Raw genomic sequence first — 13,099 nt, forward strand, 5'->3', positions numbered from 1 at the left:
GGAGGCGTGCTTCAGCTGGGCCCTGAACAAAAATGTATACTAGTTCAGTGATAATGGACGTCAGACTTAATCGTCTTTTTTTGCAATCGTAGTACCGGAATGTGTGTAGCAGCTTGTGATAAGTTTATACTTCTGCATCGGCTTTGTTTCACTGGTATCTTGGTTTTGCTATCCATGCATATTTCAATTTTGTTATCAGAATTTTCTCTCAAGTAATATATCTAGGTTTAATTCAGATTTTCAAATCCTAGATAAATGCTTCCTTGGCAAAGGCATATAAGAAGAAAAGTCATGGTGGCATATAGATTTTTTACTTTTTGTCATAATATATATACTGATAAAACATGTTAAACAAATAAATATATTGTTGGATAAGGCGCCAAACAGCAGTCTATTGACTGGTATGGATAAAAAAGCATCCATTGTGGATTATAAAAATACAACATGTACCTGGATATAAATGTTTATTATAATAGCACTAAAAGATGATTCTCAATTTTCTTTTATTTTCAAAAAAAAAAAAAAAATCATACAAAAGAACCAAGAACTCAATTTGGAATAGTATATCACACATTTATCCTTTTATTTAATACAAGCACCAATAGATATTTCATTCTAAAATTGTCTTTTAGGTTTTCATGTCATTCTTACCAAATATAATTTGTGATTTGAACAAAATGAAAGTTTTTTCCCTGTAATATGACACTAGAAATATTTTTTTAGCATAATATGCAGATAACTATAGTTTAATGAATCTAAGTTTCTGTCATGATTTTTCCAGATCATTACAAACATTAATTCTAGACAATGCAAATAAATTTATTGTAACATAAAAAATCATCTTGTCTTCATCACTGTATAGATGTCTCCAAATCTATTTGTGATTTTTTTAACAAATGTTTCTTTGTACCCCCAGAAATATGACACTATGAATAAATCTTTAATTTGCAAAATTTGTCAACATAACAAGAGTTTAATAAATCTGAATTTTTACCATACTTGTTTTTAAATTTTCACAAGTATTAAATTTAGAAAATGTGAATTATTTTATAAAAGCATTAACAATTATCTTGTCTGCATTACTTTATGCTTCAATCCAAGCAAAGAACAGTAAAAAAAAATACATTATTAACAATGTTACAATGTTAAATAATATGTACATAAAATAGAGACTGAAAATGGGGAATGTGTCAAAGAGACAACTACCTGACACCAAAGAGTAAAAAAAACCAGCTGAAGGCCACCAATGGGTCTTCAAATCAGAGGCTCCTGACTTGGAACATACGGAAAAATGTTGCTGGTTAAACATGTTTCATGAGATCTCAACCCTCCCCCTATACCTCTAGCCAATGTAGATTGAACAAACACACAGCAATACAACAAGAGTGCACACGCTGAAATGTCTCGCCTTCTTTACTAACCATTGATTTTATGTTGATAGTCCTAAATATAAAGCTTTACTACAAGTAACACATAATCTTAACATGATCCAAGAAAATGAGGTCAAGGTCAGTTAAACCAAACGAGAAATACATGTACACCTTACAATCATTCAATAAAACAAACAAAGTTGACCTATTGCTTATAGTTTCTAAGAAACAGTCTTAACCAAGAAAACTTAACATTGACCAATGAACCATGAAAATGAGGTCAAGGTCAGATGATTCCTGCCAGACAGATTTATACACCTTACAATCCTTCCATACAACAAATATAGTTGATCTATTGCTTATAATTGAAGAAAAACAGACCAATATACAAAAACTTAACACTGAGAAATGAACCGTGAAAATGAGGTCAAGGTCAAATAAAACCTGTGAGACTGACATGTACATCATAAAATATTTCCATACACCAAATATAGTTGACCTATTGCATATAGTATTAGAAAAAAAGACCAAAACTCAAAAACTTAACTTTGACCACTGAACCATGAAAATGAGGTCAATGTCAGATGACACCTACCAGTTGGACATGTACACCTTACAAATTTAAAAGAAACTTTAATACTGTTTTTTTTTAATGTCAATCATTGGGATGGCCAACTCAGCAACTGAATACCATAATTGCCTTTTGTTTATTTAGTCTTAAGGGATTAAAATCGGGATTATATATAAAATGTCCGGCTGGCTAAAAATAATTTTGGAAGCCCTGCTTACAATCATTCCATATACCAAATATAGTAGACCTACTGCTTATAGTATCTGATATATGGACTTTACCATGAAAACTTAACCTTAAAATTGAGAATGGAAATGGGGAATGTGTCAAAGAGACAACAACCCGACCATAGAGCAGACAACAGCTGAAGGCCACCAATGGGTCTTCAATGCAGCAAGAAACTCCCGCACCCAGAGGTGTCCTTCAGCTGGCCCCTAAACAAATAAGTATACTAGTTCAGTGATAATGGACGTCATACTAAACTCCAAATCATACACAGGAAACTAAAATTAAAAATGATACAAGACTAACAAAGGCCAGAGGCTCCTGACTTGGGACAGGCGCAAAAATGCGAAAATTGTTTACTGATCCATGAAATGAGGTGGAGGTCAAATGAAAATTGTCTGACTTTGACCTTGCAAGGTACGCACATACTAAATATAGTTATCCTATTACTCATAACAAGAAAGAAATTAACATTACAAAAAATGTTGACTTTTTTTCAAGTAGTCACTGAACCATGAAAATGAGGTCAAGGACAATGAACATATGACAGACGGAAACTTCGTAACATAAGGCATATATATACAAAGTATGAAGCATCCAGGTCTTCTAGCTTCTAAAATATAAAGCTTTTAAGAAGTAAGCTAACGCCGCCGCCGCCTGATCACTATCCCTATGTCGAGCTTTCTGCGACAAAAGTTGCAGGCTTGACAAAAAGTAAAACTTAAAAAAGTCTGAGTTTGATGTCAGAATAGATAACAAAAGTAACTCAACAAAATGACAATGATACATAAATTAACTAAAAACTACTAGCAGTTACTGACATGCCAGTTTCAGACCTCAATTTAACTGATTGAAAAATTATGTCTTCATCATCTGAAATCAAGCACAATCCCTCCCATTAGGGGTTTAGTATTATACCATCATAAAATAAATGAGAAGAACATAAACCGTATCATGCCAACAACTGGTTTTATAATAAATGTGTTTATTTTTGATGCTAGGACCCTATAAATGAATCAATATTTATACCTATATATGCCATCTTTAATGACCTGACAACAGAATCGTAACTATATCCCTTCTAAATAAGGTTTGTTAGCTTTTGAGGTAAATGTCCACATTTTTGTGCTTTGTAAAGAATATTACCATAAAAGATTGGATGTGAAATACCTGAACCTATAAGATGTCTGCATGTTGATTTATATTTACGAATGATGTCCTTATACTGATGATAAAATGTAGTGAATGCTTTTACTATTTGTGATATCAAAAACCCTGGCATACATACATGAATGCAATTTTTTTTTATCATTCATCATTTTAATCAAAATACATAAGTTTTCTATTTTCAAAAAAAATAAGAAAATCATTGTTGAGAATATAGTATTCCACTGTGCATAATCAAGAAAAAAATAACACACATCTGTTCAAGGGCAATTATCCCCAAAAAATGTGGTTCATTAGGCAAATTATGAGTTCTTTGCTAAATTTTCCATTTTCTCTGAAAACAGACATATGAAAAATGATACTTATTTGCTGAAACAATTTGTAAGAGAAAAAAGACTTAAGGATGTACACCTCTGAGGAGCCAAAAATTTCTAGAATTAAACTTTTTTTCTAAACCTGATTTTTGGGTTTATATGACTATAAAAAAAAAATTGGGGAACAAAATAGCATATGGTAGTGCACTTCTTTTTTTTGCTACGGCTATTTGAAAGTACCCAATTTTGACGATTTTCCAATTTTTCTTCAATTTTGTCCCATTTTGGGGCTATTATCGTGAACAAAATCACAGTTCCACAATTAAAATTTTTTCATACTTTCAGTAAAGATGAAGGGGACCAATCTGAATGAATTTAACTTGAAAAAAACTATAAGAAAGTTTTATCATATTTTGATGCTTTTTCATGTTAAATTTACCTTGCTTACAATTTTGTCAATTTGTTATTTTTCTCTGTTTTAAGAACAAAATGCATATTATTTCAACTTCTTTGTTATAAATGATTAAAAAATACATATCAAAGAAATTTGAAAAGAAAAAAGTGATATGGGATGTACATGTTTCTGGTTAAATCATTTCTTGTACTCCTCACCCATTTTCTCAAAATTTTGGCTAAAAAGACTGATTTGATAGGTAATAGAATTTGAAAAATGTATAATACTCAAAAACTACTAATTGTAGATACACAATTTTTTCACAGAGTTAACTTTGATTAGATATTTATTAAATTCATTGCTATTTTCCACTTGTTTCACATGTTTTTGAAATAATTCCAGAATGAGATTTTAACGAGACAGAAACCTCAAAAGAATACATCCTTTACGTCAAGTAATAAAAATTCTATTAAAAAATTACCTTACATTTCGCCATATGTGCTACAATTTCTATTTTTGTCATACAATAAAAGTATAGGCTTGAAATGTTTTTAATTTAATTTTTCACAGAATTAAAAAAAATAAATAATTCACTTGAACAGTATTGCATGTAAATCAACAATTTGAAGTTTCTTACAACTGTTATTGTTATTGTCTGAAATTCATCAATTAAATGAATAAAAATTGATAGTCTAAATATCATGTAAATCTTCATCATTGTCATCTTCAAAATCTTCATAATTTAAATTCTCTTCATTGAAGTTTAAAACATTTATATCATCTTCATCATTATCATCATCATCATCATCATCATCATCAACAAAATCTACATTTATAAGAACATTTTCATCAAAGTCAGGTAAATCGAAATCGTTTCCCTCAACCACATCTTTATCTAATCCAACAATAGAAAAGAATATTGTTTGCACACTTTCCTCTACAATATGTTCATCAAACGATTTGATAAATTCCAACAATTTTGCTTCAATGAATAATCCTTCCTTCACTAGGCACGCTTTTCTTCCTTTTGTAGCATTATTCATTGAAGCAATTAGCAGTGAATGTTGATGTTTGTACCATTTTATTGTAGATACCATTTCTTGTTTTACAAGACACTGCTCCTCCTTGGCTCTATCAATCATGGACTTCAGCTGAATAGCCTGTCTTTTCACAGCTGATAAACTATCAGCTCGGTCTGTCACTTCAAGTTTCTGCCAAATTTCATTATCCTGGTTTTTAATATCATCAAAATTTAATTTAAGTGGAAAAGAAGTGGATGGCTCTCCAACCAAATTGTACTCTGCCAAGGCCTGCTTGATCTTGGCCACTACCTTCTGTACTTGCTTTGACAAGCGAATTGCAATAGCTTGTCCTCCTGGAAAGAGAAAATGATTTTTTATATTGCATCTAAAACAAGAATGTGTCCACAGTACACGGATGCCCCAATCGCACTATCATTTTTCATGTTCAGTGGACCATAAAATTGGGGTCAAAACTTTAATTAGGCCTTTAAATTAGAAAGATCATATCATAGGGAACATGTGTACTAAGTTTCAAGTTGATTGGACTTCAACTTCATCAAAAACTACCTTGACCAAAAAACTTAACCTGAACTTTGCACTATCATTTTCTATGTTCAGTTGACCGTGAAATTGGGGTCAAAACTTTAATTTGGCATTAAAATTAGAAAGATCATATCATGAGAAACATGTGTACTAAGTTTCAAGTTGATTGGACTTCAACTTCATCAAAAACTACCTTGACCAAAAAGTTTAACCTGAAGCGGGACAGACGGACGGACGGACGAACGGAAGGACAAACGAAAGAACGAACGGACGGACGCACAGACCAGAAAACATAATGCCCCTCTACTATGGTAGGTGGGGCATAAAAAAGATGTGGTATGTCTGATTCTCAATGAGACAACTATCAAAATGCCAACCAAGACTGGAGGCTACACACTAATATCTAGAAATCAGTATAGATTCATTTCAATTTTTCAAAGTATATAAATCATATACCATTTGATTCCTTATTCATTTTTTCTACACAAATGTATTTGTCATTTACATAAAATAAGTCAACTATTAAATGTAATTGAATGAAAAAATGCAATTACATAAAAAAAATTTCAGAGTAATTTCTGAAAATTAATGGTTGATTAAAATCCTGCTTCTTTTAGTCCTAAGAACATGGATAAAATATATTTATAATCATAAAAAAAACTGAAGAGGGAATGGAATGCTGCTATATGATTTAAACACTTTCAAATAAGTCTCAACTTTCCTATATTCAATGCTTATCAAATCAAAGCAACCTTGTCATCCCTTGTACACTGTAAGTTTGCTATGGCTGCACATTTGCTTTAGAAACTCCAAATGATTTTGTTGAAAAATTGCAAAAATTAGGTAAAACTTGAATCAACTTTCAAACATATCTGCCTTACAAAATAAAAATAAATGTCTTTACATACTGGCATATTTCTTTATCAGATCTAACAGGAAGTGCCTCTCACTGGTAGACCTCTGCAGTTTTGTTAGTATAAAAAGTCTGTTTTTTTCTTTTGCGCTTGACAGATGACTTGTGAACAATATGTCGGTCTTTGTATATTTAACTTTCAGTCTGCTTTCAATTCTTTCAATGGTCTTATTCAATCTGAAATATAAAAAGAATGAGCAATAAAATAATCTGTTACCAATAAATAATACCCATAAGTTTTCATTACTGTAATGACTTACTGTATGACTGTTTTAGTAGTGAACTAAAACTAATAACAAATAATTATTTAACCTTGAATGTCTAAGTCAAGGTCATATTTTATGATACCCTCCACATCCTCTTGAGTTTTTAAAAGTCTATGTCAAAAGGATAAAAAAAAAATGCTAGAATATGTAGAGAACGAATTCACAGATGGAAAAAACAAAATGCTGTCTATCATTAGCTGGGATCAAAATAAAATATGGTGTGTGATTGCCAATGAGATGAAAGTGCTTCCACATTCTCAGAAAAGTGTTCAATTTATAAACCTTTATTTCAAGTAAGAAACTATTTGATAACAAGTGAGTTCATTATTTTTTACAAAGAAGTCTGATTAATATGCTTTTAAACATGTCTTTAACATTGCTCCATATTGTCAATTTATATAAGAAGATGTAGTATGCTATCAGCAAGCTATAAAGGGGTAAAAATAAGTGTTAAGGGGGCTCGAGGGTATAAATCCAATTTTTTTTTAATTGTAGGATTTTCCTATTTTTTTCTATAAATGAACTTTATCATATTATTAATAGAAAAATAAAATAAAAAAATGGGGTCACCGTTCATTTAAGCTCACCATTTGCCTTCGAAAGAAGCATGCATTTTTGTTAAGGTACTTTTTTTTCGGTTGAACTAATAGGATAAATAGAGATAATATAGAAATAAAAAAAGAACTAAATTACAGATATCGCTTAAATTTACAATGGTTTAGTTTACGTACAGCTTATTTGAAAATAATAATAAATAATACAGGTCACAAATGAGTTAAAAAAGATATTCAAATTATAATGCCATAAACATTTTTGCACCAAAGGTAGATAATTTGAGCTTTTTTTAATGATATAAACATTTGAAAAGTCATCTGGGGCCAAAACGAATTGATATTTTTCTATGATTTCTGTACCATATCATAAAGTAACAATTAATAGTGTAATAAATAAAATGTGTAATGAAAAAAAAATGTTTAAATTTTTGCTGAAATTATGTTCCCGCGACCCTACTTTATACAAAAAAAATTGGTTACAGTTCATAGTAATGCTCTCTAATTCCTGATCTAATTTCCCATTGATGAAATTAATTAACAGGCATGCTATATAAAATTTGCCTTTTGTATGTTATATCTTCTTGAAGCTGTCCAGGAGGCAGTGTCTCTCTGAAATAAAAAAAAATATATCATATAACCATGATAACCAGAATATAAAAATATTTGAATATTTAAATAGAATTCTTTGTAAAACTTTTAAACCTTTCATTTCTTATAAACAACATTTTCCAATGAGAGAGAATCCATCACAAATTAGGTGTTTGAAAAACATTTCAAAACTTCTTTTTTTTTTCCTGGATGCCTGAAAATAACACAATTGTTGATCTTTATTGGCAAATTGGTATTCTATTGATGCAATTTCAAGTTGAAAATGACACATGTTTCCAAGAGTACTATAAGAGGCACTTAACACTAACAAACAATAAAAATCCTCTCAATTGCCAGATTTCATAATCTTGAAATATAACTGATAAAATGAAACCAAAAAGGTTGCAGTAGTATATTGGGCAAATAAGTTGAAAGGGGCGTAACTCCTAGAAAAAAAATTGAATCGTAATTTCCTGTCGATATGCACATCTACTTAGTATGTCCTTATTATCTACAAAGTTTCATGAAATTTTGTTGTGTGGTTTCAGAGGAGTTGAGATGACAAACTGTTGCAGTAGTACATTAAAGTAAATAAGTTCAAAGGGGCGTAACTCCTAGAAAAAAAAGTTGAGTCGTAATTTCCTGTCGATATGCACAACTACATAGTATGTCCTTATTATCTAAAAAGGTTTTGTGAAATTCTGTTGTGTGGTTTGAGAGGAGTTGCGATGACAAGAAACAGGACTGACGGACGGACGGGTCAAAAACATTATACCCTCCACAACTCGTTGCGTGGGGTATAATAATCCATTATAAGGGGACGAAGAAATTTAGACCAGATACATAATTAATCCAATACGGAAATATATATATATTGTCACTAAATACTTAGCTTTATAGAGAAGATATATATTTCTAAACGTCTTCCGTAATGAAGGATCTAGTGCTCTGGCAGGTCCATGGCGTTTTTAGTCTGGCAAGCCGCAATCCTGGTAAATGTTTTTTTTCTACACCCAAACAAATTTCAAGAAATAAATTTGCTTATACTTTTATGTAGCTGCGAATACGTATCTCTTTTAAGGTCCTTTTGATGATTTTGATATTTGCGGACCATAGAAAAAAATCAAAGGACAATAAAGCTACGTTTGCGCAGCTAATTTTTATGAAACATTTAAAAAAAAATATGACAATCTTGCAATAGGTGCAAATTATCTGCCTGTTTATTTTTGGTATAGTGTATTTCAAAAGAGAGAGAAAAAAAGAACAGCTGTTTGTGGGCATCTTTGTTTTTGTTTTTTATTTGAATATCTTTTCTACCTCACACGTAGAGAGCTAAAATAAAATATAAAACGGAATCAAAATCGGAATCCTTCCGGAGTAATTTTAGCGATTCCGTTTTTTAAATAAAATCTCTGATACGCGTACGTATTAACGTTGGCGTTTATGTTGTTTATCATATGCATTTTCTCATTTTTGCAAGCATATCATACACCGTTCAATCTTATGTTCAAGTTTATTTCTTTAATGAAATTGAAGGATACGGCGTTACAAACAGCACTGTATAAAACCGACGGTACAGTACATCGGAAAAAGTAGCGTCGTTTAACATTGTCTAAAATGATTTCATTACCTTCAATATCATCACTATGATCAATCTCAATGTCATGTGGATATTTCTGTTCTTCTTTCAATGGCAATGCTGTCTGTGCCCGACTTGTTGATGGTACTACAAGTGGTGACAATATTTCTACTGAGTGCTTGTCAGTTTTAATGCGAAAAGGATCCGACAGCAAAGCCCTTCGTTTACCCCTACTCGTGTACTGTGTTACTGATTTGGAAATTTTTCTTTTCTTTATGAATACCATGTTGGTGCAATTCAACACGCCATTTTCTTTGAATTAAAACAACACTTGTCATGATTTTTGCTGTCCCCGAATTGAACATATTTTGTTATAACTACCAGCACTTAACATCTATACTGTACAGTATAAAAGTATACTGTTGTTAGTGTTACTAGCAGACTAATTTTACTAATAGATTCCCACTAATAGTGGCTAATATTGCAGGATCGGGTGAACTGATGCACTGTTCACACTATCATTTTCCATGTTCAGTAATATAAATATGAATTACTCAGAAACGTAAAATCTAAAATTTATAAAAATCAAAAGGGAGCTCATGTTGATAGATATAAACAATTCACCACAATTTCTTGCAAGTTGGTGAAAGCATTCTTGAGTTATTGTCTGAAAATAGGAAAATCCCCCTTTTTTTAATGAATAAAACCCCATAACTCGGAAACATAAAATCTAAAATTTATAAAAAAAAAAAGGGAGCTCACGTCAATAGATGTAAACAATTCACCAAAGTTTTATGCAAATTGGTTAAAGCGTTTTTGAATTAATGTCTAACATGTTGACTACGGACAGACAACGGTATACCATAATACGTCCCGTAAACAAATCCATGGCAGTATTATAAGTTTGTTGATTGTGGCCATTATATGGTAGAAGCAGAAACTGAAAACTTCTGTATTATTAATCCTTGTCTACATTCATTTAACATACCTTTCACATCAATGATAACAATATTCTTGAAATAATTTGTGTCACAATCACTATGTGACGACAAGATCCATGACGGTGTTTTCAAGAGGGCCCCAACAAATGCTTCATTCTGAAATCATAAAAAATTAAGCTTAATACAAATATATCATGTTCAGTGAAATTTAGTCAAAACCCTAATATGGCATACATGTACAATTTAAAAAGATAAAATCATAAGGAACATGTGAACTAAGTTTCAAGTTGATGTGTTTTCATTTTCATTGAACAATTAATTTAACCTGAAAAGTATAGTAGGTTGGGCATAAAATTTTGTTTTCAATATAAGATATCACATTGACAATAACATAACAATAAACATACTCATTTCAAGACAAAACTATAAGTTATTGTTCTATTGGAAATAAAATGTGCACATCTTGGGTACTATCAGATGTTATAGAACAATATGTTCCACACTTCATCATGTTCATTGAAATTTAACAAGTAATTTCATAATGGGACATAAAACGTGCGCACATTTTATGTCTAATCAGAACTTATAGAACAATTAATATGTTCCACACTTCATTGAATTTTAACAAGTAATTTCATAAGTTTTTCTAACAATAAGAATTGCCGTTTGCTTACCCTCCATGCTTCAAACATGTGCAGATGAGGATACTGGTGTCTCCTACCTAAACAGTCTTCACATACCATTTCCCATGGTGTGCAATCAATGCATTTGAAGAGCTGGGACTTTTTTTGACATTCATGGCAGGTATCAGTTGATGGAGCCTCTGAACTGATAAAAGCCTCATTCATTTCATCTCTAATGTCACTCCAATCCTGTAAGCGTTGATCCTTTAATGAAACATATGTACGCTTTCCTGTAGAAAAAATCAGTTTAAGAGGTGTTATCATGGTATTGCACATGAATACTTTACATAATCAAGTAAATTAGGATTCAAATTATGTTTATCAGTTTATCAAACTGTAAAAATACCTGTACAAATGTAGGAAAGAAACACCATTGAACAGACCAAACCCATTCAATTTTTTTTAAACTGTGTCAAAAAGTACTTTTATTCATGGGTATCTATTTTCATGGTTAGAGCAAAAGTTACAAATGAACATGTTCCTGGGTTGGTAAATTCATGGATTTTTAGTTTTCTGAAGACGAAAAGAACATGTGAAAGTCGACTTGTTCGGTGGTATATTTTTGTTGTTTATTAATGTGGTTCACAAGTGTTTCTTTTTTTGTTTATATAGATTAAACCGGTAGTTTTCCTAGTTTAGACTAGTCATTAGTTTTTGGGCCCTTTAATAAACTTATAGCTTGCCGTGTGAGCCAGGACTCTGTGTAAACATGGTAAAAGGCGATACTTTGACCTATAATCATGATAATTGTTTACTTTTTACATATTGTGACTTGGATGGAGAGTTGTCTCTGTTGCTGCTGCATCTGCCAGATAATAGCCACATTCAACGATTTGAAGAACTGGTTACACTGTCATGCATTTGGAGGGCATACTGCCCCCCCCCCCCAAAAATATAATTGTTAAATGGGAAATTTCACATGAATCAAGACAAATGTGGTTCTGATAAAAAAATAAATCCCAGGGATAGCTTTGAAACTAGGCCTAAATGATTAAGATAAAGGGACAGGAAAGGCATTATAATGGGCAAAAGTCTAAGGGCGAATTCAGCCATTTTAAAAAAAAGGGGGCGGTCATACATTTTAAAATCAACATACAAAGGGTGTTCCAAACCTATGTCTCAATACAAAAGTATGAGTTGTCAAACAAAATAGGGTGTTCGAAACCGCAAGACCTTTCAACCGAATACCCTTGAATCCGCCATTATAATGAAAACAGTTTTAAATAAACCAAATTATGATTACCCTTTTGACTTTTTACTTACCGGATTCAGCATCAGGTTTGATTTCATTCTTAGTTTCTTCCATTGCCGAAGAGCAAGGCAGGGTTAGAGAGGAATCAAAAGTGGAAGTTTTACCAAACGGCAATGACTTTGCATAATGCTGAAGGTCAGAAACTTCTCCATCATCAGCTTTCACACCACGAAATTGGCGAGAAAAGACAACCTTTCTAGAACGTTTCCCAGCCGAATGCAATCTATCAGACACAAACACTTTTCTTTTACGAATCAAAACCATAGCGAAAATAGAAGTTAAAAGTTGGTGACTAAAATAGAAGTATGGCGGCTGTAACGAATTAGGTCGAACGTTGAAACACGTGTAAGAGTAAGTTTTGAGACGGCTACGTGAGAGTTTTGCATCTCCGGAACTGGTCTCTGTCTTTTGTTAGCGCTACCAGTGGTAACATCTGTACTGTACAGTATCAAAGTCGGCCGTTGTTAGTGCTACTAGCAGACTAACATCACTAATAGAATCCTTATAGTAGCAGCTTATATAATAGGATCGGGTGGATTATGATGTAAAATTAATCATATCAATCTATTCTGATTTAAGGGCATACGATACAGTTACAGGGGAGGTAATGACGTTGCTAACGTAAAATGTTATTTGGCGACGTCAAACTGTGACATATCGGGAAAAGATGTATTTGTCGACTGATTTTTATCATTCAAACTGATTTAACTTGAAAAC

At 31.8% G+C, this 13,099-nt stretch overlaps 1 protein-coding gene across 1 annotated transcript; it reads right to left on the reverse strand.

Annotated features, from left to right (window-relative positions):
• Window positions 1-3,263: 3,263 nt before the first annotated feature.
• Window positions 3,264-11,333, reverse strand: LOC127715794 (uncharacterized). The gene is made up of 6 exons (XM_052221934.1): window positions 11,122-11,333; window positions 10,495-10,603; window positions 9,558-9,653; window positions 7,901-7,946; window positions 6,515-6,696; window positions 3,264-5,416 (listed from the first exon to the last, which is right to left on the reverse strand). Exons 1-6 carry the CDS (start codon window positions 11,293-11,295, stop codon window positions 4,734-4,736), a joined length of 1,290 nt encoding a protein of 429 aa, XP_052077894.1. The 5' UTR covers window positions 11,296-11,333; the 3' UTR covers window positions 3,264-4,733.
• Window positions 11,334-13,099: the final 1,766 nt, after the last annotated feature.

Source organism: Mytilus californianus, unplaced genomic scaffold (genome assembly GCF_021869535.1).
Source record: "Mytilus californianus isolate M0D057914Y unplaced genomic scaffold, xbMytCali1.0.p SCAF_9, whole genome shotgun sequence".
Classification (NCBI taxonomy): Eukaryota; Metazoa; Mollusca; class Bivalvia; order Mytilida; family Mytilidae; genus Mytilus; species Mytilus californianus.

Coding starts and splice junctions, on each gene's coding strand:
- LOC127715794 (XM_052221934.1), bottom strand. CDS start 11,295: ATGAATGAGGCTTTTATCAGTTCAGAGGCTCCATCAACTGATACCTGC. Junction 10,604..11,121: donor ACATGTTTGAAGCATGGAGG/GTAAGCAAACGG, acceptor TTATGATTTCAG/AATGAAGCATTTGTTGGGGC. Junction 6,697..7,900: donor GAAGATATAACATACAAAAG/GCAAATTTTATA, acceptor TTTATATTTCAG/ATTGAATAAGACCATTGAAA.